General features: G+C 38.1%; 2 protein-coding genes across 3 annotated transcripts in view; both read left to right on the forward strand.

The window, feature by feature from the left end:
* Positions 1 to 3,205, forward strand: part of LOC127456475 (protein mono-ADP-ribosyltransferase PARP6-like) — a 43,462-nt gene extending 40,257 nt beyond the window's left edge. For both annotated transcript variants that reach the window (XM_051724992.1, XM_051724993.1), the window contains one exon: positions 456 to 3,205. In XM_051724992.1, coding sequence (XP_051580952.1) covers positions 456 to 558 — 103 coding nt within the window. In that variant the 3' untranslated portion in view covers positions 559 to 3,205. The remainder of the gene's footprint in view (positions 1 to 455) is intronic.
* Positions 3,206 to 15,607: 12,402 nt separating this feature from the next.
* Positions 15,608 to 26,376, forward strand: part of celf6 (CUGBP Elav-like family member 6) — a 186,641-nt gene continuing 175,872 nt past the window's right edge. The window contains exons 1-2 of the mRNA XM_051724999.1: positions 15,608 to 16,037; positions 23,529 to 23,611. Of these exons, the coding sequence (XP_051580959.1) occupies positions 15,812 to 16,037; positions 23,529 to 23,611 (309 nt within the window). The 5' untranslated portion in view covers positions 15,608 to 15,811. The remainder of the gene's footprint in view (positions 16,038 to 23,528; positions 23,612 to 26,376) is intronic.

A 26,376-nucleotide genomic window follows, 5' to 3' on the forward strand; every position in this document is an offset into this window, starting at 1 on the left:
CATTTTCATGGCTACCGAGATGCTTCACCTGACGCAATTGTTGATATGTTTTTCCTTGTGAAGCTTGAGGGATTTGTTGTATAATATTTGTCTTATAATAGACAATGTTCAAACTTCACCAAAAAATTTCTCATTGGCAATATTTAATGTTTAATATGCATTAGGTGTAGGATTTTAGTCCAATGAGTTTTCATTACAGCTAGGGCTACCAAGTGTTACTGTAGAAGTGACAGAAATAGAACTCAAGTGACCAACAATGTGTTATACATTGCAGACGGTTGGAACAGAAACTCAGATTAACATGGAAAAGATTACTTTTATCGCTTGTTGATTTGGTCACATCTGGTTGTGACATAGCATAATTTATTGTGTGTATAAGTGTATAATCACTTTAAAGTATCAAGAAAGATGTAGTGTGGTGTTCCATCTCATCACTTTCTCTCTGTCTCTGTCAGGTATGAGGATGGTCAGGTAGGAGATGCTAACATTAACACACAGGAGCCCAAGATACAGAAGGAAATTATGCGGGTTATCGGCACACAGATCTACTCTAGCTGAACGGGGTTTCCCGCGGACACAGCCAGGGTTTTCATTGCCGAGAAGGAAGAATTCCTGGGCTCCAAACTCACTCATGGGGAGAAACACAGAGGAGCTGAGCATCTCTCTCCTGCCTCCCTTCTTTCCTCTACTCCATCTATACTTTGTTATCCTGTCTTTCGTAGGGAGTGTCAGACACGCATTTTCTCCAGTTTGATTTTCCTGTGTGCGACGGATGTACAACCGTCTGTTTCTCTCTCAACAGGAAATGAGATTTAAAGAAGCAACAGGGACAAACGTAGAAGCTTTTATCTACTTGCTACAAAGAGCTGCTGCTGTCCCAGAGTTCATGTTGATGTGACGGATGCTGACAGCCAATAACAGCGTAAAAATCCCCTCCCACATCTCTTTCTAACCTCTCTCTGAATTCCTGCAGAGCTACTGTCAGTGAAATCCAGATGAACGTTTGATTGGATGGCGTGGTTGTCTATTGAAACTGTTTTGAACTCGCTGAAGCGAGGTAAAGCTGTTGAATTCTCTCAATTACTTTCAAACTCTTTTCATATCAAAAGCATCTGTTTGACAAACCGTTTGACACACGGGGGGGGGGGGTTTACTAAAATGAATTGCACCTGCTGATAGTGTTGTTTGTTTGCTCATGCTGTCTGCGTTGTTTCAGCACTCGATTCACCTAAGGAGTTACGCAGACAAAAATTAGTGCTGAATCCAGTTTGCACCATGCAATTCCCCATGTTGTGGGTTGGTTCTGAGTGCTAGGTTGTGGAGTATGCTGTAGACTACCATAATCTGGCATATTTTACTGGGACTGTTCAGCATCACTCCACTACTGCGATCCAACTAAATCGACTCTTTTAAAAGGCTGAAAGTGTGTTTTACTTCTCTGTGCATCTAGATATATATCCAGTTATAACACTTATCTCTATTCTGATCATCATTTGATGAATTACTGCTGCCATGATCACTAGAGAGTGAAAACAAATGTGTCTTTTAAAGACAATTCCACTTGCCACCTGCTTTTTGATGGCGGTAACAGCGCAATGTTAATTGTGCCATACAAATAACGCTGATTTTTGTGAATGAGGTGCATTCTATTATAAGTCCAACTCGATAATGATGTAATTTCAATACGGCACAGTGCAAAACGAGCGCATTTAGTGCATGGTTAAACATGATTGTGGTTTTTGCACTGAAAAAGTGTAGTAACTGTTCAGTGATTTTGCCCCTTTCTCTTGTTTCTTTTAAAACTCTCTTCATATCAACTGTTCAATGTGTTTGACAGATAATTTCTTGCATTAAATATCTATAAACATGTAAAAGAAAGTCATTTAAAAATATTTATTGCAGTTTTTCAGCTCTGGATTGTAAATGACGGATCTTTATGCGTTTTTATTGTGTTCGTAAAGCGTTACCTTCATATCTCTGCTCGGCTGCTCATACTGAGTGATGACATGTATTATTATCCCAGATATATTTATCTCTGAGTTTCTTGCCGAAATCAATTTCCTGTCTTTTGTTCCTCAGCTCGCTGAACTCCGCATACTTACAAATGCTGGCTGTAATTTATCACGGAACTTTCTTTTGGAAAGTCAAAGCAACTTAATAATGGATTTTTCTTTTGCTGTTGGAGCAAATGGGAGCGCAAAAATAATATTTGCTGTGGTCTCCGATTCACTCACTATAGTTTACGTCCACGTTCCAAACCTGGAAATGTGAAAAGGGTCCATATTCCTTTGAGACGTTCTGTAAAGCTCGTATGAAGTGTCTGAGATTTATTTCTGCTCTCAATTGCTCAATTTTTGGACATTCCTGAGTGCGTGTGGATAATTTCCACGAAAGCTTACCTCCTTTTCTCTGCAGTAGATTTTCTGTGTTGACTTTATTCTGTTTGTTCTTTCTGACTGTTGGTAAACACGTGAAAGTCTCTCAGTGTGTCTAAACTATTTTGTAGAGTTTATTTTTAGATGTTGCACTGATGTCTGATTCTCTCAAATGCACCTTCTCTTCAACATGCCCTTGGCTTTGTTAGACAGGCAAACAAAGGCGTGAAATGGTCAGGAATGTTGCTTTCTAAGATATCAGGTTTGGAGGCTGCGTTTTGGAGGTGTTGACATGTACTGTAAATAACAACAATGTGAATGGAGTAATTGTACTGGAGGAATGTTTTTAGCTGGTTTGGGATGAACATTCTAGTTTATTGGTCTTTGGTTATGCTGGATGCATTGCGGTTTAAAGGTGGAATTGATGCTGAAACTAATGAATAAAGAGATTTTGCACAATTTCTCTGCATTTTATCAATTTCATGTACATGTGATGTATAAGGAGCCATTATTTTATTAAATAAGGTTCTCATAAATGTAAAAAAAAAAAAAAAAACATTTCAGAGGAGTCTGTATCATGTTCAAAACTGGCGGGGGGGTTTCCCCATGCAGTGGCTCCTCTTTTACTCTAGAGGGTGATTTTGCTTCACTGTAAATGCAGGGATATCTGTAAAACAACACAAACTGCTTTAAATGTCATATTTATAATTGATTTTGAAGTAAAACTGAGCCAGTTTGGGGTAATATATATTACTAAATTAACAGGCTGAACAAAGGCCGATTTTCAAATATACAGTATGCTAAATTACACCGATCAGCCACAACATTAAAACCACCTGCCTAATATTGTGTAGATCCCCCCCTCATCCTGCCAAAACAGTGCCAACCCGCATCTCAGAATAGCATATTGAGATGCTATTCTTCTCACCACAATTACCGTAGACTTTTTGTCAGTTCGAACCAGTCTGGCCTTTCTCTGTTGACCTCTCTCATCAACAAGGCGTTTCCATCCGCAGAACTGCCGCTCACTCGATGTTTTTGGTTTTTGGCACCATTCTAAGTAAACCCTAGAGACTGTTGTGTGTGAAAATCCCAGGAGATCAGCAGTTACAGAAATACCCAAACCAGCCCATCTGGCACCAACAATCATCCATGCCAATCTAATCAGCCAATCGTGTGGTGGCAGTGCAGTCTATAAAATCATGCAGATATGGGTCAGGAGCTTCATTTAATGTTCACATCAACCATCAGAATGGGGAAAAAATGTGATCTCAGTGATTTGGACCATGGTATGATTGCTGGTACCAGATGGGCTGGTTTGAGTATTTCTGTAACTGCTGATCTCCTGGGATTTTCACACACGACAGTCTCTAGAATTTACTCCGAATGGTGCCAAAAGCAAAAAAACAACCAGTGAGTGGCAGTTCTGCGGATGGAAATGCCTTGTTGATGAGAGAGGTCAACAGAGAATGGCCAGACTGGTTCGAACTGACAAAGTCTATGGTAACTCTGATAACCGCTCTGTACAATTGTGGTGAGAAGAATAGAATCTCAGAATGCTATTCTGAGATGCAGGTTGGCGCTGTTTTAGTGGCACGAGGGGGACCTACTCAAATATTAGGCAGGTGGTTTTAATGTTGTGGTTGATCGGTGTATTTGATTACAAGGGTCTTCATTTAAAGGTCTTCAGCTATTCTGTCTGCATTTATTCCCCATGTAGTCTGGATGAAAAACATATTGCACTAATGTTTGTGTGCTTCAAATATAATGATAAACTGCTACATCGATCTGATTAATCAACTGGTTTTAAGATTATCACCATTGGCCGTTAAGAGAATTGTGTACATCCGAAATCTACCGACAGCCTTGTCAATGGATAAAACATTCTTTATGTGTGGATTTTGAGTAATTATTGTCTTTTTGTAATTTTCTATAATATTGATTTTATATTATTAATTTGTATTTTAGATTCTGTTGACTGATGACATTCCATCTATTTTATACCTGTCTATATTCTGTCTAGACAGCCAGGCCGTAGCTAATGGAGTCAAAGGTGGTAATGATTCTAGGGGCCCACAGGTTCAGGGGGCCCACAACAACTTTTAAACTGTAATTTTTAATATGAAAGAGGCCTTGACCAATATACAGTCTGGAGGCCTAGAATTATTTGCTGTGGCCCTACCAGATAGATCCACAACAGCTTATCAAATCCTGCTGTTCCCCGGTGCACGTCCAACCCTGACCACCCGCAGAGCAGCCCTTCTCCACTAGGGGGAACTCAGGAGCTACAAACCTCCTTCATCTCTTCGTCTGGTTTCTCACACGTTTGGTTTCCGCAATGAAAGGCGTCCTGATATGAGGATGCAGGGTCAGAACGTGTGGTGTGCCCTTCGTTCTCTCCTCTCTTGTCTTATTTTCCAGCTTTCTCTACTCTCATTTTCTCTTTCTCTCATAGTGCTTGTGGAGTGAACACATACTTAATAATGAAATAAAGATCATATGAGACAAGTAGGAACAAGCATCACATACAGAAGTGTTAATAAACTGATGATGTAGTTATAAATGTAATATTATATATCCTGTGTGAGATATATTGAATACTTCAATAAGCTGCTGTAGCACCTGTTGATTGTGGTCAGCAAGACAAGTAGTGTGTTATCTGGCATCATGGTACCATAGTGAAAACGGCCTATGAAAGTACGCTCTAAACAATCTGACTTCCAAGACAGCATAACGTCAAAATTAGACGTAACCAAGCATGTATTTAATGACTACAGTGCTTATTTCTTTGAAGACGTTGACAACTGCCTTGTAAGTTGACTTGTTAACTGCCTAATCAGATAACATTTTTATTGTTTCCACCAACAGTTGAACAGCCTTACACGTAACTGAGCCATTCACCTTTTAGATACAGACAGCACCTGTCAGTAAACTTGAGGCATGAGCATGCACGTTAGCTGGACCAGCCTGATAAATAGTGTTTTATAGCATGATCTGAGCTAAAGAAGCACAGTTTATGATTCTATTGTTTTCAGATTTTATTGCTGATCTAAAATATGTTATTTGATTGTAATCTTGACCAACCGTTTTGGAGATTCTGGACTTTCCCCTTTCAAGTAGTTAGGGTTAGGGAAAGGGTTAGGTTAGGAGCTCCCTAGATCTTTGCTGGCCGTTTGGAGCTCCCGCCCCTTTTTGGAGCTCTGCCGGCAGCTATATCCTTCTCACAGTTGAAGTCGAACAAATCTTAAGACTTCAATGTGTTATGATTGGCTAACATCTTTGAAATGCAACGGTGAAATTTTTTTCCAAGAATTACAGAATACAAACGTGCAAGCGATTTACAGAATCCCTTGAAAGCATTCAGTCCAAGCAATCATTAATAGCCCACATTAATGTCCCAATTTATGTGAAGCATGCAATCAAACTACTACAGTTGTTCTGACTGAAATACCAATCGAAAACTGAACAAAGCAGCATACTGTTGCTCCCAAATACTTATAGTATTAGGCATACAAGATTTGGTGACACAATAATGCTATATAAAGCTTAAAACAGTGAAGATAGTCCAGACTAACACAAGATGCGAATGTCAATGGTTAATAAATCTGTATCTAGTTGTAATGGAGAGTCGACCTGGGTGTTCCCCTCTGTAGTGTGGCTGCTTCAATATGCATCCCGTGTAATGGGAAATACGGGATGTTCGCTGGGTGGGAAGTCACGCCCCGATCATTTCGCCAGTCAACCAGGGGAGGGTATGTCCCTCAACTGTTTCGCTGCTTAAATACTGGACAATGGCTGCCCCGATGTGTTCATTTTGGCCAAAATATGGGATGTCCTGGCTAATATACTACGCCATTGCCTTTTGTTGCACTCCGTGCTAAGCTTTCTTCTTACATTTCTCAGCATTGCTGCTATAGCAGGCATTACAGTAAACTGTTTTCTTCAATGGTCAAATTTCTCTTTCAGGTCCACTATTATCATGGTGGAGCAACATTATGGCTAGTATCTTGCATACAGTAGCGAATTAAACTGTTGCTACCTTAATAATAACACTTCTCGTTTAATGCCACTGACATTCAAAGGTAACTATCATCCCATTGTGAGGTTTGTTCACCACAGTAACGGAAGAACATGCTGTATGTGCAATAGGACCAAACGCTAGCAATTTGTTGGCCAAGTTTTGCATATGCATTTGTGTACGTATGTATGTTTCTGCCCTAAATCTGCACAAGCAATCAAAGTAAAATTATTTTAAAAAAAAAATGTCTTTTTCTATATTTTTTGTGCCAACATCAGCAAGCCTCTTATTTTTCAACCCCTCCTGTCCTATAGATATCACTTTTCACCATCCAATCAATTTCTGGTGGATAAAATCAATATGTCACATTATTACACAAGTAAAATGGGTTGCAAATGCATTTAATGTTGACTTTTAGACAAAATTGGACCAGTAGAGATCAAGATCTGTATATATGAAGGATCGTTTTTCATTCTTAACACACACTTTCTGTCTGAATGTGATTAAAACAGTGTCCAGAGAGAGGGAAAGGAACTAATTGGATCCTAATTAGAACAGCGATTATTCTTAAATAACACAAGTACATCTGAATGTTTCTATATTTCTGACTGATGGAATTCAGAGTTGAACCATTACAGATATATAGAGTTGATTGTTTGGATCACAGATCTTAGTCTAAATTTGCCTTTTTGCTTTTTGCTGTTTTATCGACTTTTGCCTGAAACAGAACTAAGACTGGTTTTTGTGGTTTGTTTCTTCTCAAAGTGTCACGACAAAAGTTTACTTTCTTAATACACGATCCTGGTCTTATTGGGCTTGGTTCATCAGTGCACAGTATTCCAAAGAAAACAGTGTTTGTATTCATAACCTTTATGGATGGAATGCCCACTTTTCATGATTTCATAAATTCCTGATTAAAAAAGTCAAGTTCTGCCTTGCATTGTTTTCCCTCATTAAATTTTCTGAAGTTTGGATATACTTCACATTACTGAAGTACTGTTAAATGGGTTGCTAATGCCATTTCATGCTGCCTTAAATGTCCAACATTTCACAGGTCAATACTTCCTTTAAATATCTTCATTATGTTTATTTGTTAATCCTTAATAAGGAATTATCCTGTTCAGCAAAACTTTGTTTAAAGCTTCACTTAACAGCCTTTTACTTGCAAAAGCTTCTCAGTAGATAGCTGAATTAGTGTATGACGATTTAAGATGATATTAAAACAAACATGCAATGAAACAGTTATTCATAATCCTCTCAAAGCCTCCTTTTTTGTGAGCATTTGGGTTAATTCTGTAATCTCAAATCTCTTTTTAACCAAAGCATTGGCTGTTTTTTTTTTTTTTATGCCGCAGTGCGACAAACATTTGCGGGTATGTGTATGTGTTTCTCTGTTATGATGCATGTTAAACATGATGTGGGTCACACAGTATTTCTGAGGATCAGCCTCCCATCAACCACGCTTTGATGCTCTGCTGTTTTCATGTTTTTGTTGAAAAGGAAAACTTTCAACCTCTACATCAGAGGATGAACTAACCACATTTCCTTATCTCACACAGTTTAAATGAAGGGAGGAGGCAGAGCAGTATGTGGTGTAAAGCAGAGAAAACAAAGTTTCAAAATTTCTGCTGTAATGAGGAAATGTACATATTTGCCATTTATATAATCTTTTAGCCCACACAGGTTTCTTGTGGTGTTGCTCAATTCTAGTCAAATTGTTCCGTAAGTGATGTAAAGGTATAAAGTGTTCTCCGATGTTGCTGGAACTCTGACATTCAGGAGAGGAGCACAAGAGGCAGGAATTAAGGGAATTGTGTACACAAAAATGACATACTGCTGCAAAAATTAGAAGAAAAAAGTCTGTGTACAATATTCCAAGTCTTCTGAAGCCATATGGTAGCTTTGTGTGAGGAACAGACCAAAATATAAGTTTATCTTCCCCTCTACCACAGCTAACAAATCAGCTAGACTTTCATTTTCTGTCCAGCTCCTGGTCAGCATGAACATTCTGCCAAACATCTTTTGTGATTCACAAAAGTAAGTAAGTTGGGTTTGGAATTACATGAGGGTGAATAAATGATGACAGAATTTCATTTTTTGCTGATCTATTCCTGAGCTGTTGAAATAACCCTCAAGACAGACCATATTAGCAATTTCCAGACCAGAGGAGGGATTAATCCACAACTGCCCATTTATGTTTTTACCCTACCCTGAGAGCCAAACCCCACCCTCCCCTGCCACAAAGTCCAATCAGATGTGTTTGACTTGTAATGATAGAAGTGACACTCAGTGTGATGATATTTGCATTTTGCTCTCAGTGTTGTTTGATGTATCTGCCGACAAGCCTTATTTCCTCATCGAGCTCTTGATTAACACACAGTAATGTAATTATTATGACAACATGTCATGTGGGCAGCACTGGACTGCAATGGATTGTGACCGAGTGTGTCTGAAAACGACAAACATCTCTCTCTCTGTGTCTCTTCCACAGTGGAGAATTTGTTCCATTAGGTCTGCTTTTCAAAGCTGGACAACTCATGAATAGACCTTTTTCACAGACTGTGATGACGCGTTTCCGCCTTATTTAGCAGCGTAAATCTTGCAATTTGTTTTAATATCATAAATGTTTTAAATATTGAGTGTAAATTTATAACATTATGCTTATTGTTATATTGTCCTGGAATTTGTTTTTAAAAATGAATTACCAAAAAGGACTATAGTTTTAACGGAGCATCCATCCATCTATCCACGTGATTGTTTTCCCCCCAAACCACTTAAGCGCAAGCCACGCAGTCATGACTACCGGTAGGCTTATCTTACCGTTGGTCGGCATCGGATCCATTTACGATCTTTCTGGAGTCTAAACTCTTTAAAGGTGACTGCGTGATTGAGATGACCCATGAAAAAATTTCCTGAGGGTTTAGTCATGGTTTGGGGGGGAACATCCATCCATTCATCCATCCATCCATCTTTTCGGAGCTTGACAGCCTCTGGTCACTATATGCTTTCATTGCATCATTATTTTTAGTTTTATTTGGGGCCAAACTGCTTGCATTGAAATTACACACTGTGGCTTTAATACTGCATGTAATAAAACAAAAATGCTATTTTGGGAAAATGAAAAGAGGTGTTGAATATTTTAAAGTGTTGGTTTGTGGAACTGAACAGCTTGTGTGTGTTCAAGTGTTTCTGAGTCATCTGAAAATCACTGCAAATGGCACAGTGTTCACATTCTGCAACACCAAAAGCAAAAATGTAAAGATGTGAGCTGTCTAACAAGCTGCCTATAACCAAAATCCCTCCGTTAGTGTTGTGATGGGACCCTGCTGAGGGTGAACTTCAGTTCTGACACCAGAGTTATCCAGTTTGTGTTTGAATGTGTTGGAATATCTTTGCCCATCAAATGTTTTTTTTGTTTTGTTTTTTTTTAAGCTTGAATGGTAATTCAATCATCATACTGTTGACCACATTGACTTGCATCAAGTAATGAGCTTAACTAGGCTGAAAAAACAGAGCTGTATTATTTTCCTTTTCACCAAACACATTATTTTGCAGCTTTCTAACTTTTTTCTAACTCATAATGGGCTGCATATTTTCTTTTCTCTATAAAGAACATGAATGATGGTGGATGTGTTGGTCAGCTTCAGAGGATCAGGGGGTGGCAACCAGAGAGGATTCTGGGATTCATTAGTTTCTGCTAACTGCATGAGTCACGGCTGTCTGTGTGATCTCTCATGTGTTTGTCTTTCATGTATTTATTCTCTGCCGTTTACTGCGCTTGTCTTTTTTTTTTGTGCCTGCAGTCAACTCAACTCAATTTTATTTATAGAGCACTTTCAAAAACCACACTGGGTACCAAAGTGCTATACATAGAGTTACAAAAAATAAAATCACATACATACAGCTTAAGAATACAACAAGCATTTAAAACCGACAAAGAAAAGATAAGAGAACTTGACACAGTACAATTTATAATGCAGTTAATTAAAAGCTAAGGAAAATAAATACGTTTTTAAGACCCCCTGGAAAGACACTAGAGACGGAGATGATTTCACGGTCAATGGAAGCTCGTTCCAAAGTCTAGGGGCTGCCACCGCAAAAGCTCTATCACCTTGAGTTTTAAGGCGAGATCGAGGAACCGAAAGACACAGCTGATCATCAGAGCGGAGACCTTGAAGGTTGATGCAGACTGATTAAATCAGAGATGTACTCTGGTGCTAGACCACGGAGAGCCTTAAATACAGTGCATCCGGAAAGTATTCACAGCGCTTCACTTTTTCCTCAATTTGTTATGTTACAGCCTTATTCCAAAATGGATTAAATTCATTGTTTTCCTCAAAATTCTACAAACAATACCCCATAATGACAACATGAAAGACGTTTGTTTGAAATCTTTGCAAATTTATTAAAAATAAAAAACGAAAAAAATCACATGTACATAAGTATTCACAGCCTTTGCTCAGTACTTTGTTGAAGCACCTTTGGCACCAATTACAGCCTCAAGTCTTTTTGAGTATGATGCTACAAGCAAGGCACACCTATTTTTGGGCAGTTTCTCCCATTCTTCTGTGCAGGACCTCTCAAGCTCCATCAGGTTGGATGGGGAGCGTCGGTGCGCAGCCATTTTCAGATCTCTCCAGAGATATTCAATCGGGTTCAAGTTTGGGCTCTGGCTGGGCCACTCAAGGACATTCACAGAGTTGTCCCATAGCCACTCCTTTGTTATCTTGGCTATGTGCTTGGGGTCGTTGTCCTGTTGGAAGATGAACCTTCGACCCAGTCTGAGGTCCAGAGCACTCTGGAGCAGGTTTTCATCAAGGATGTCTCTGTACATTGCTGCATTCATCTTTCCCTCGATCCTGACTAGTCTCCCAGTTCCTGCCGCTGAAAAACATCCCCATAGCATGATGCTGCCACCACCATGCTTCACTGTAGGGATGGTATTGGCCAGGTGATGAGCAGTGCCTGGTTTCCTCCAGACATGACGCTTGCCATTCAGGCCAAAGAGGTCAATCTTTGTTTCTTATGGTCTGAGAGTCCTTCAGGTGCCTTTTGGCAAACTCCAGGCGGGCTGTCATGTGCCTTTTACTGAGGAGTGGCTTCCGTCTGGCCACTCTACCATACAGGCCTGATTGGTGGAGTGCTGCAGAGATGGTTGTTCTACTGGAAGTTTCTCCTCTCTCCACAGAGAAACGCTGGAGCTCTGTCAGAGTGACCATCGGGTTCTTGGTCACCTCCCTGACTAAGGCCCTTCTCCCCCGAATGCTTCGTTTGGCCAGGCGGCCAGCTCTAGGAAGAGTCCTGGTGGTTCCAAACTTCTTCCATTTACGGATGATGGAGGCCACTGTGCTCATTGGGACCTTCAGTGCTGCAGAAATTTTTCTGTACCCTTCCCCAGATCTGTGCCTCGATACAATCTTGTCTCGGAGGTCTACAGACAATTCCTTGGACTTCATGGCTTGGTTTGTGCTCTGACATGCACTGTTAACTGTGGGACCTTATATAGACAGGTGTGTGCCTTTCCAGATCATGTCCAATCAACTGAGTTTATCACAGGTGGACTCCAATCAAGTTTTTTATTTTTAATAAATTTGCAAAGATTTCAAACAAACTTCTTTCACGTCGTCATTATGGGGTATTGTTTGTAGGATTTTGAGGAAAACAATGAATTTAATCCATTTTGGAATAAGGCTGTAACATAACAAAATGTGGAAAAAGTGAAGCGCTGTGAATACTTTCCGGATGCACTGCACATATAGCAACAATTTGTACTGGATTCTGTATTGGATTGGTAACCAATGTAGGGAAATCAATACTGGGGTAATATGGTCTCTTTTCCTGGTTCCAGTTAAAAGCCTAGCAACTTAATTCTGGACCAGCTGCAGGCGAGAGAGAGAGGCCTGACTCACACCCAGATACAAAGCATTACAATAGTCCAGACGAGAAGACACAAAGGCATGTACAACCATCTCCAAATCATCAAAAGAGAGGAAGGACTTCAACTTTGCTATAGATCTAAGATGGAAAAAGCTATTTTTAACAACAGCATTTATTTGCCGATCAAACTTGAGCTCAGTGTCAAAAATAACACCCAGGTTTTTCACATAGGAAAGTTTTTTTTTTTTCCCTGGAAGCAATGACAAGTTGCTATCTAAATTTACCCCACATCCCCTTTGACAAAAAAGAATAAACTCTGACTTATCTTCATTTAATTGGAGAAAGTTGTTTGCCAACCAACACTTCACATTGGCCATGCATTTATACAGGGACTCAAAAGAGGGTTGCTTCCCATGTTTAATAGGAAAGTAAAGTTGAGAGTCATCAGCATACAGATGGTAGTGTATGCCATGCTTATCAAAGATCTTTCCTAATGGAAGCATGTAAAGGGAGAATAAAACAGGTCCCAAGATGGAGCCCTGAGGAACCCCACATGTTAAAGGAACAACTGATGAGGAACAGTTCTCTAAACAGACTGAAATTGTTCTACCCTTGAGATATGAAGAGACCCAATCCAAGGCTAACCCCTGAATACCAACCTGGTCTCTTAGGCGATCGATAAGAATGTCATGATCGACCGTATCAAAAGCGGCACTAAGATCCAGCAGCAGAAGAGCAACAGGACTACCAGAATAAACACCTAATAAAATATCATTTAAAACTCTCAACAGAGCCGACTCTGTACTATGACCGGCTCTGAAACCTGACTGAAATTTATCGAGCAAATTATTGCTAGCTAAAAAATCAATTTCTTCCTAATTTTTAATGGAGCCACAATGTTTAAGAAGCCAGAACATGACAAGTTGAACTGGGAGACCAACTCATCAGGCCCTATACCAGAAAATGGAGACTCCAGCAGTGAATTCAGTGGAGAAACATTAAAAGCAGCTGAAAAACTACTAGCAGTCCAGCTGGAAGCAGTAAGGGTCATACAGAGTCTAAACAGGCTGAATGCTGCTTTAATCAGATGAAGTCCTGCATTATGTGATGTCATAGATGTTCAGAATTTGAGCAAGCAGATGCAGAATTGAGCCCCGGGTGGATGTGCAGAAGTTTTACAGGAGAAAAAAAATATTAATGTAAATGATAAAGTCAGAAAGACTGTTAGTCTCCTCCAGGATTGTGTGTGTGTGTGTGTGTGTTTGTGTGTGTCTGTGTTTGTTTGTAATTTAACTGAAAAGAGAACCCTTCACTGACATTTTGCATACTACTTTTTAATTTAAAAAAAATTATACTTTTTTTATATAAGTGCTGAAACTCAAAATGATTCATTTTAAAGTGACATTGTTTTAATTTTAAATAATTTCGGCTATTAGTTTATTTTAGAGTGTATTTGTGTTTGGTTACAATGATCGATTAGTCACATGTATTTTTATTGTTATAAATGCATTACAGTACTAATAAGGAGTGAAAATAATTTGACAAGATCTATCTATCTATCTGTCTGTCTGTCTCTCTCTCTCTCTCTCTCTCTCTCTCTCTCTCTCTTATATCTCAGGTGTGCATGTCTTTCTTAACATCCGCGTGTCTCAAAAATCCCGAAATACGTCTCACAAACTCTGCTCTCCCCACTCGCCATGCAGGCACGGCACAATAATATCCAGCATTCAGTACCTGTGTTCGGGATGTTATTATCACTGCTGCGCTGCAAAATTAGCGGCGCCTTTATGCAAATGAATGTCTCTGTGATGCTATTGACAAAAGAGCTCGTTATGTTTCCACACCGGCTCAGCTCGTATAAAACGCGGCAGGATCCGTTTGGAATGACGTGCAAAATTTCAGCAGGAAGCTCGTGCAGCCGCTGAATGGGGTTTTTTACTCCCTGAGGTGATACTGTAGGGGAAGAAAGGGGAAAATATTTTTAATAATCATCAGCAAACGAAAGACAAAAAAAATAAATAAAAAATAAATAAATAAAAATCATCTGTTGAACAGCAAGCACACAAGTGTCAGACACTGAAAATCAGCACAATACCCTTTCTGGTTCTCAGGCAGTAACACACACAAAAAATATTTTCTTTTATGCATGTGAATTGCATGACAAATTTCCATCAAACTGAATTCAGTCAACTTTACATACTATTATGAATTCAGAATAAATGTGAAGTATTTAATTACACTTAATGATGAGTATGCACTTCGTAAACATCTCAAAATTAATATGGTTTAAACAATAAAATTAGGTAAATGGCATCAACTACATTTGCTTTTGCATTAATTTAACTCATTTTATATTTGGCAAAGTTAAGCATATTTACATAAATCTAAAGTAACCGTTTGTTTAAACATGGATATTTCTAAACGTGTAAATATAAATATGTGTATAATATACAATATAAATATGAATATGGTTATCCCTCGGTACAATGGTATAAGTCAGAGTAACATATCATATCATCACTTATTTTGTAAGAGAATCAATGTGTGCGTAATCATAGGGGAGACCGGGTTAGATGTTACAAAAGGTCAACACGTTTTCAATTATTTTTATTATTATTAGGCTATTATTTTACTTGGCAAAAACAGTGGAAATACACAACAGCTTCTTTGTAACCAAGGCTTTAAGGTTTGTGTCCATATAGAAGTTGAATTAAAAAAAATAACCTACCCTTAAAAATATTCACTGGAGTAACAAGTGTGACAGCTAGCCCCGGTCTCTCGTGTGCAATTATCTGTGAGCCTGAAGAATTACTAGAAGAAACTTTGAACAGCAGATAATGTACGACTCAAGAACTTTCAGCACCATGGAGAGCAGCAACACGCTGTTCGTTCCCTCTACCGTAATGTCGGAATTAGGCCATGTAGATGCGATCACAGTTTTGTTATTGTTTTAAAACTGAAATGTGGTTTGATAAAAATATTTTTGTTAAATGTTCGAATGTACAATTTTTAAATAATGCAAAGAATTTTTTTTTTTTTTTTTTTTTTTTTTTTTTTTTTAATCTATTCCTTCACGTTCCATAAAACTAGGCCTACGAGAATTACAAATATGCAGCTACTTATAAAAATTCGTGTTTTGAGATATTTGTGTAAGTTTGGCACCTCACGCCGCTCCGCCCGCCGTACAAATGTTTAGATTCTTGCTCCGCTCTCCACGGGGCTCTCTTCGCTAAGCCGCCCCATGATTGGCCAGACCGGGCTTATTATGCAAATGAGTCGCAGATCTTGTCAAAAGCCGCGCGCTGACGTCACGAGTCAGAGTGGCAGCTGACACACGGAGAGTGAGACAGATGGAGAGAGGAATGAGAAGTGAAAGATTCCTGAGGAGAAATCACGAGTGAAACTGAAAAAGTGAGAGTGACAGAGAGCCTGAGGGCGGAGAGAAATAAAATAAAGAGAGAGAGGGAGAGAGAGAGAGAGAGAGAGAGGGAGGAGTGGATGATAGAGAGCGCGAGACTCAGAGCGCGCGGGAGGGAGAAAGATGGCCACGATCACGGCGCAGAATGGCTTCAGCACCACGAACAGCTCCAGCAGAATGAACGGACTCAACAGCGTGATCCCCATGAAAGATCATGACGCCATCAAGCTGTTCATCGGTCAGATCCCGCGCAACCTGGAGGAGAAAGACCTCAAGCCGCTCTTCGAGGAATTCGGACAGATCTACGAGCTCACGGTGCTCAAAGACCGATTCACCGGGATGCATAAAGGTCGGTGTGCGGGTGGACTTTTAAGTTCTTGTGATTTCTCCTCTTCATATGGTGCAGTTGATATGATTCGTGGAGCTTTTCGAGTCTGAGCGCGCGCGCGCGTGTGTGTGATCAACACATGTGTACATACATGCTGCTTTACAATCCGCCCTCTTCCAGCATCCAAAACCTTCAGCATCAGTGCCGTCTTACACTCAGAAATAAAACTACCAAAAGGTTTTTTTCTGCTTGGTGTCACAGAACTCTTTTGAGTTTTATTGGCTTTTGGAAAACCATCTACGTAGCTACACTGTAAAAAGTTGTAACCTGCGATTGTTACCTTAAGGGGCTATTTCTACCTGATCTTACCCTAAAAATTAATTTTGTGGTGTAATGTCTTCAGGCTGATTCAATGATGTTAAATAATATACAGTTTAGGTGTTTTAGGTTAACTAGGGCTTCAAATAACTTTTCGTCTGTTATTGGATAAGATTCTACAACCAGTAAAGTCTAAAATGTTTTGTCAGGTAACCAAAAAAATGTGCTTCATGTGGTCTAAATCTAAATTAACCGGTTTTATTCCAATTAAATATTATTTAATATAACTGAATCAACCGGAATGCATTAGGCTGCACCAACGAAAGCCATTTGTTAGGTTAATATCAAGCAGATATAGCTCTTTAAGGCAACAATCACATCTTCTACAGTCTACTGAACTAAAGAACATTCAGTATAATGTAAAATAAAGAACCTTATTTTGGTGTCCAAAGTACCTCAAGAATTTCTGCTTGATTTAACCCATAAAATTGCTTTTGTTAAGTCGCAAAGTTTAAGTCATTTTAACCCTTGTGCGTCAATTAAAAAAAAAGTTACTCAGAGGTCCTTAGAGGACAAAAATGTCCGCGTCAAAAAACTGTCATAACTTTTAATGAGTTAATTTTTTTTAACCAACATCAGTCCTGATCATAACTACCAAATATTCATGCATTTGCAGGATGTTAACCCTTTAAATGCCAGTTTGTTTATATAATGCCACTGTTGTTTTTTATGAATAAATAAAATAAATAAAATAACACACAAAATGAATTATTTTCCATATATTAAATGCTAATGGGATATATATATATATATATATATATATATATATATATATATATATATATATATATATATATATATATATATATATATATATAATATTTTTATATATGTTTTTTTTTTTTTGGATTATCATACTTTGGGATATGTCAATGATTAGCAACAACATTGATTTTGATACATTATTATTTTTTGTGCAGTGTCAGATTTAATAATAAAAAATAAAAACATCAGGACCTTAGAGGACAACAGTGTATGCATAAAAAAAACTGCCATAAAAATATTATATATTAATATTATTTTCCATTTTCACTGACTTTAACCAACATCAGTCCTGATCATAACTATCAAATATTCATTCATTTTCAGGATTTTAATCCTTTAAATGCCCATTTGTTTACATGATGCCACTGTTGCTGTTTACACACACACACATACACACACGCACACACACACACATACAAAACACACTCTAACATCCATACCAACACACCCACACAATTTAGCTGCATCATTTATTCAGCTGTCCTGCAGTGCTCTATAATACAGCAAACAGAAAATAGGAAAAAAGCATGTATTTGCTCCATATGCTAATCATGAGAAAAATGGCGCCATCTGGTGGAAAATATTAAAAATTTAAATTTTGAAGCCAGGGCTCCAGAATGAAAGCTTAATATCTTCATGATTTTATGCTTTAATGGCACTGGGATCAAATATTGCAGTTTTAATGGGTTTCAATGGGGACATTTTTGTCCTTAAGGTCCTGAGTATAACTATTTTGTGTACACAGTGTATTATAGATGTATTATAGGTTGAAATATGAAAACTCCCCCAAAATACACACCTTTGGCAAAACGTATGCCGTTGGCATTAACACACCCAAAATGATCGAAAAAACAAAAATGAAAAAGACAAAAATGTCCCGAAGGTCGCACAAGGGTTAAATAACATTTTTGACTGTTTTGATAAAAACAGGATGTTACCTAATGAAGAACATTTATAACTGAGTAAAATTGGTCTTGATTAGAAGAAGAAGGTTAGGTCTCCGAAAAGAATATGCATGTTGTGGTAACATCTTAATTAACAGGTTTTATTTAATTTAAAAAAGACTATTACTGAACAGGTCTATGACTGAATCAACCTGGTTATATTAGGTTACTCCAATCACAGTATTTGTTTAAGGGTCAGGTCAGGTAGAAATGTGTAACGTGAGTGTGTTTGTGGATCACAGCATCATTGTTGACATAAACCCAAAAATCAAACATCAATAATACCTTTTATAATTCATAACTTCAGATATTGTACACAAGCTCTGATGAGTATACAGGATGTGGGAAGGAATATTCATATCTGGTTTTATGTCATTTAGTCATGTAGTAGACGCTTTTATCCAAAGCCTCATGCTGAAGTCCCTTTAGTTCCAGTGTTGCAGGTCTAGTTTATCTCTGGATGTGAGTTTTTCCTGTGTGATTTCTGTATCTGCAGAACATTTCTTATTGCTTCACTTTAGTTTTCTCTTCTCAAATCACTTGTGCTATAATTATATTCTGAAAAATAAAAAGTCATATTCTGCTAAAGGCAATATCTTAAACTTCTTTTCAGTTCATTAATGTTAAGGGAGTCTTTTGTCTCTTTTAATCTGAGGGCTTCGGTTGAATTCATTTATAGTGTCCTTGAGTCCTTGCATAGAGTAATTTTTCCTCTGGACTAATTGAAAACTATGAGAAGTAATTGAAAAAGAATTAACTGGTCTAATGTGCTTGTCTGCACACATAATATTAATTATAATAATAACTCTGCAAATGATCCAAAGTTATCCAGGAACATGAATGCTTGTTTTGAATTACTAACATAAAGATATTAATGAACACATACCTGTTCTGTATGATTTATATCACTGGGGGTTATTTATTATTGAGATACATTGCGGTGTGTAATTTGGCTTTGTTGTGTGTGCAGGTTCCTATTTTCCTTCTTCATCTGTATAGTAGAAGCCTTGAGCTTAAGGTAGTTTTTCTGTTTGTTGTTTGTCTATCAGTGCAGTTCCAAGCATCAACATTATATAGACATTATATAGGCTAGACTACAAGTACAAATGCAAAATATTTCCACAGACTTTCATGAGCTCTTTACATCTCTCTCTCCCTGTAATCACAGTGTACAGTTTTTGTGTTGATGGTTCCCAGTGGATCAGACCTGTATCATTACAGCTGTAAGTTCATATTAATAGGCCTGTGGATGTGCGACGTGAGAGCCACAAAGGAAATCATTTGCTTCATACAGAGTGTGCTGATGTATGCTCACATACATAACACAAGGATCTCTTTAGTTTCCTCAACCCTCTGAGAATATCAAGATTTTAATTATTGATTTATAGTAAAATACCACATCAATAGTACAGGAAATACTGTATGTAGTTTAGCTTTTACTGTTAATGTCTATGGAGAAAATGGAAAAAGCTTTCTTTTACATTTAATAAAAGGAAAACAGCAGGTAGATTTGTACTTGTGGTTGTTTGGGTCGACCGGCCATTGGCATCCGTGCATCTCACACCTTTCACAGCAATGGCCCATGTGCCAGTGAAGATGCTGTGCTCCCAGTTGGAGGCAAATCAACAGGCTGAAAGGGGCGATCTATCATACTTTAGCCATGGCTGCCATCTGACACCTCTGTCCACGCTAGATATATGAGATGCTATGATATTTAATTTTATCATTCACTTTTATGCAACAGCAGTCTAGTATATGGTGACCTCAAAAGGACTTGTTCACTTAAGTCACACTTAAAAATGTGTCATTGCAAATTAGATAATAAAAAAATATAAATCAAAGCAAGTGTTATCTGCAAACAAATTCTGCTAGAGATTTTCTCAGAACTAACTTCACTTTTGTGAGCCATTTTTGCAAGGACTTGAAATCAACTGGTGCCAAGGGGATTTTTAGTCGATGTACAGTATGAAGTCAGTTCCCCTCAAGTTCACACTGGTTTCCTAGCAGAGTAACCACAGGTGTAGTTCATCACATTAAGTATGAACATGTAATGGTTGAAAAGCAGAAATACATTTTTGCCTTTATTTTGAACAGTATATCTGTTTTTATCATTTCAAACCTAGCAAACGTTTTCTGAAATGTTTGCTTAAAAAGTGTGCTTGTGCTATTTTGTTTTTAAAATAAATTATACTTGCTTTGATATTTTGTTATCTACGGAGCCCCTTAGAGGACAGGGCGGGAATTGTTTTCTATCAGAAAGACACGAGATTGGAATTGATACAAACGAAAAGATACTTATATAATTTGGCATAAGCCCCATCCTACGGTTCAGCGCTCAGATGCTGCTTGAACTGGAGGCGATGACAGCAGGGGAGCGGAGCTTACCCCACCCAGGTCAGGACCTAAACTGGTGGAGATGGGGTGGGATGGGGGGTAAAAACACGAAAGCATGCGAACAATGAGAGACAGCTGACCGGCTTTTAAATCGGAGTCTGTATTGTAATTGGATGAGATGCCTGATAGATGTATCCTGAGATCTTCCTGCTAGAACTACATTTACGCTTACATTTCTGAAATAGTTTTGCATGCCCTCGCAATAAATTTACCACAGTTTTACTATAGTAACCATATTTTAACCTTGATATTTGTATGAAAACCATAGTAATAATACAGGAAAATGAAAACTATGGTAATAAAATCACAATTTTATGGTTTTACAAAAAATACCATGGTATTTAGTAAAATCAAATTAACCACAAGAATTACCATGGTTAATCTATAGTAAAACCATGGTTACTATATGGATACAGGATACTGTATTAAACTATGTTATTTGTATAGTAAAACCATAATAACCATAACATTATTATTTTTATTTCCATAGTTTTCATTTTCCTGTATTATCACTATGGTTTCACTATGAATGTCATAGTTAAAATATTGTTACTGTAGTAAAACCATGGTAAATTTATTGCTAGGGAATGCAAAACCAATGCGAGGGCACACAAAACGTAATGCGAAGGAATTTAAAACTTATTGCGAGGGAGCACAAAACGTATTGCAACTGAACGCAAAACGCAATGCAAAGGAACGCAAAATTTATTGCTATGGAACGCAAAACTATTGCAAGGGCACGCAAAACATAATGCGATGGAATGCAAAACTTATTGCGAGGGAACACAAAACTTATTGCGAGGGAACGCAAAATGTAATGCGAAGGAACACAAAACTGTTGCGAGGGGATGCAAAATGCAATGCAAAGGAATGCAAAATTTATTGCAATGGAATGCAAAATGTAATGTGAAGGAACACAAAACTTATTGCGAGGGAATGCAAAACGTAATGTGAAGGAACGCAAAATTTATTGTGAGGGAACACAAAACTGATTGCAAGGGAACACAAAATGTAATGCGAAGGGAATGCAAATTTTATTGTGAGGGAACAGTAAGCTTATTGCGAGGGAATGCAAAATGTAATGCGAAGGAACACAAAATGTATTGCAAGGGAACACAAAACTTATTGCGAGGGAACGCAAAATGTAATGCGAAAGAATGCTAAATGTATTGCAAGGGAACACAGAACTATTGCGAGGGAACGCAAAACGTAATGTGAAGAATGCAAAATTTATTGCGAGGGAACACAAAACTGACTGCAGGGGAACACAAAATGTATTGCGAGGGAACTCAAAACTTAGTGCGAGGGAATGCAAAATGTAATGGGAAGGAATGCAAAATTTATTGCGAGGGAACACAAAACTATTCCGAGGGAACGCAAAACGTATTGCGAAGGAACACAAAATGTATTGCAAGGGAACACAAAACTTATTGCGAGGGAACGCAAAACGTAATGCTAAGGAATGCAAAATTTATTGCGAGGGAACAAAACTATTGCGAGGGAACACAAAACGTATTGTGAAGGAACACAGAATTTATTGCAAGGGAACACAAAACATATACGGGCGTTATGAAGGGAGCATGGCATTACAGTTTGAATATACCCTTCACTAAAAGTTTTGTGAAAGGACCCTTTGTGAAAAAAATGTACTTTCTTTTGTTTGAAGCGACCCTTTAAGTGATGTCCCCATTCCGCAGTGTCCTTCAAGGGTGCAAAAATGCTGTCTGGAAAACGCCCTATTTCAGAAACAAAAAAATAATAATCCCACCCTTTCCTCTAAGGGGCTCCGTGGTTATCTAAAGCAATGACATTCAGACATTTTTGAGAGACTTAACTGTACATTGATTATTAATAGTTTTTCCAATTCAAATGTTTCATAGACATTTGAAATTATGTTGTGAGTGTGGTGAGATTTTAATTGTTTATAAAAATCTGTATGTTGAGTTGTTCAAATGACTGATGTTGTCTGTGGCTCTCGGTGAGCTTTATTTTGATGACTTATATTAAATACAGGTTCACTTGTTTCATGGAGAAACATGGTTTATGTGGATCACAGTATGTTTTGTATGGTGAATTATTGGCTGAAACCATTGAAATTCACTAGAAACCAAACACTCAATCTATAAAGACTTATCAAAAGCAAGCAATGGGATTTTGTGTTGGGTCACCACTTGATGTCCAATGTAAAATTTAGGTCCTGCAGCAGAACCAGTTGAGAACCACTGCTCAAGTGTAAAGGGTTCCCCTGGCTTTCTGGCTGCAGTTCTGGCCGGTGGGCGCTGTGTGTGGTCCCTAAGGAGGGCATGCCAGCATGTCTTGTGTAAGGTGATGAGAAATTCTGCTTGCAGCTGCAAAACTGCCTCTCACAGGGTCACCAGCTGCCAGCGCTCCCCTCAGCTCATGCAGCAAAAAACACATTAGCTTCTAGCATGTTTAAATGAATTTGCAAAACCCACTTTGGTTGTAGAGATGTTCGAAAATGACTATTTGACCAATTAATATGATTTTTTAGTATTGCTGTAGTTTGCATAACGGTCAGACAAGTCTTTCTGTATGCTGTTTTATTCTTTTAAACATTTTCTGTTTCATTCTTCTGTTTTAACTATGACAATCATTTCATGGTAAAAGAAATTCAAATGTGAACACTAGATTTTCTGAACAAAATGTGAGTGGTGCATGTCTGTGGACCATTGCTAAGGTGTTCTGGGTGGTTGCTAGGTCGTTGAGAGGGTGGTGCTAGGGGGTTGCTAGGGTGTTCTGGGTGGTTGCATGGTGGTGTCTTACTGGTCCAAGACAAAGGAGCCCACCCCCAAGTTTCTATGAAATTCTGGTCTCTAGATATAGCTCAGATCCCTTCTTCAATGTAAGTCTATGGGTTTTTTTTTTTTTTTTTTTGCCTGTTTTGTCCACTGGTAATAGCACAAACCCCCTCCTCAACAAGCCACTTGATTTGAGGTATCATTCTTGGCCATAGCAAGTTTAATAGTTTAAAAACAACTCTGACGGTTGTGTTTGTGTGTGTATATTTCAGGATGTGCCTTTCTAACGTATTGTGCCAGAGAGTCGGCGCTGAAGGCCCAAAGCGCTCTCCATGAACAAAAGACTCTACCTGGGGTAAGAGACTGATTATTTTTCTTCTTTTATCTCTGGCTTCTGCTTTTTACTCTTTCTCCCAGTGTCTCTCTCTATCTTGAACTTTTAATCTAACTACCACTAATAATGTCAACAAAGCTCTGGTGCTTCTTGAAGCTGATTGGATGTCTACCGAGAGATCCTTGTTCTGTCTGATCGGTTTCAGTTCATTTACGAGATTTTGAGAGGGTAAAATCTGACATTTGAGCATAAGACCTTAACTTAAACTGAAATTTAAAGTAGCTTGTCTCATTTAACGGCTACGTTTATACTGTAGTTGAATGTGGCCAAAATCTAATGTGGAAATAAAAAAAAAAAAGAATCTTTTTTTTGTTTTTTTTTGTTTTTTTTTTTTGCAATGTCTAAATCATGTGATTTTTATGTCAGTCTAACTCAACATTTGTCATAACTGTGCGCTTGATTTACCATTGAATTGTAAAATAATTTATGCATTATATGAAGTATTAAACAGTAGGGTGCAAAAATATATTGATGAAAAAATATTATGTTAAATGTTAAAGCTAATTCATAGATTTAACACTGTTAAAGGGGCCGTTCAGGCCAAGCATGTTGTGCTAATAAAGCTAGATGCATCGCAATGCATATAACAGATTGCAGGTGTCTCGTGTCATGCTTTTAAAAGTTGATGATCTTTTTTACCTGACACAGCGTCTAAAAAACGTGCCACTCCTGCAAAAGATGCTGAAAAAACAGCTGGACGCAGCACAACGGTCAAAGACGTTTGTTTAGTGAATGTTTACATAGAAAAACAAAACAGAAAAAGTGCAAAGATGCATTTGGTGTAAATGGCACTTAAGTCTAACGTTCTAATTTTATATAATAAGAAAATATGATATCATATTAAATGATTTTATGGAATTTGTTGAATTGTTGGTCACCTTACAAGAACAACTGGATTGCGGTGCGAACTTATTTTCTCTCTTTAGATGCTAGTAATGAAGTGCTGTTCTCTTCCTGTGCATATGGGAGATGCAGGGCTTGACATTATGCCAAATGTGGGTAGAAATTGGCAGTGATGGGAACTCCTTCACTCTTAATAGCCACTTTGGTGGTTGACATTTTGAAGAATTTTCCTGCACTGATAATTAAATTAAATTATATACGTATTGCGTTCAGTGCTTTATAAGCACTAAATATTCTTCTCTTCTGAAACGCAGATGCATCTTTTGCACGGTGCGATTAAAGCCTGGTTTCTGCGTGAATTTGCCGGGAGCCATAACAGACCCTCTCTTACGAGTGAACCGCTCAGTGCTATCCTACTGTACCTCTGGAGGGTGCGCGTCAACCGAGCTTCCCATATTATCCACACTTTACCATTAAGCGTGCTCCAGAGATTGGATAGAGCTGATCCCATGCTAGAATTAACCAGGCTTCCCTCAATATTGTGCTGCAGATCACAAAACTTCTGCAACCCATCAGAAAATGTACACAGATTGTTCTACATTAACTTTTGTATATTTCTACGTTAACTTTGTAGATTGTAACTACTACATTTACATTGAAGGAAGTCATATAAACAGCACTGACAAGGAAAAGGGGGAAAAAACACTCTGGCATGTACCAACATAAATTACAAGACTTTTCAATCCACACATCATCACCCTTACTAAATGTTACCAATTGTTTTTTTACTGTTGTACCACTAACTGGTGATATGACAGAAATGTTACAGATTCATATTAAATCTACAAGGGTGAATCTATTAGACTTTTTTATCACAACTCTTTGTAGTTGTGGTTTAGTTGTACAATTTTGAATGAAGGGGAATAAAGTCTTGACTTCCATGAATTATAAACAAATGATTGACCAAGTTTCCCTCCTGTTCAATCCTACTCCTGTTTTGACTGGTCATGTTTGCTTTCAGATATTCCAGCAGATGAATTAAATCATTAGGCCTGTGTCCTGCTAAACTGATATCATTCTCGTTCAAATAAAATGTCCAAACATACGCTTGCATTTAAAGTCTCCAGCTACCTTTAATTATTTCCGGTGCAGGAGATTTTGCCTAGTGTAAATGAGTGGCTAATGGCTTCGGAACAATACTTGCCACAGTGGCCGGTGAGCCAAAAACTTAATATCAAGCCCTGGGCATATGTATTATGCATAGAATGAGCATAATACATCTCCCTGATGTTCTGCTCCTGTGTGCTCCTCTCAGGAGAGCGACAACTATGCAAACCTGCAGGGAGATAATGTGACGGAGAAAGTGAAAGGAAAGACTCGCGTTTGAGAGGAAACTGTCTTTCTCTTCGCTAGACTGATCATGTGTTTGCAGTCCTGATTAATCTCTTGGGTAATCATCACCATGTTCAGAGCTTCAGGAGAACACAGCAGCTTGAAAAAGAAGTGACTTTTTAAAGATAGAGTTAAATTTAAATTCATTATTTACTCACCCTTATGTTGAATCCATATAATTTTTTTCTTCTGTGAAACACAAATGGAGATGTTAGGCAGTATGTTAGTGTCAGTCACCATTCGTTTTCATTGCTTCCTTTTTCCTTTTAATGAAAGTGAATGGTAACTTAGGCTAGCATTTAGCCTAACATTTCCTTTTGTGTTCCACGGTAGAAAAGAAGTTATACATGCTTGGAACAATGATGGTGAGTAAATGTCTATCTTCTTTTTATTCTGGTCTCATTTAACGTTCTGAATTAAGCACTGGATCATGTTCTGACCTTGTTTGAGTCTGTGCTGGATTGGAATGTGTAACATGTTTCTGTATTAAC

The sequence above is a fragment of the Myxocyprinus asiaticus genome, chromosome 18 (assembly GCF_019703515.2).
Source record: "Myxocyprinus asiaticus isolate MX2 ecotype Aquarium Trade chromosome 18, UBuf_Myxa_2, whole genome shotgun sequence".
In the NCBI taxonomy this organism is placed as follows: domain Eukaryota; kingdom Metazoa; phylum Chordata; class Actinopteri; order Cypriniformes; family Catostomidae; genus Myxocyprinus; species Myxocyprinus asiaticus.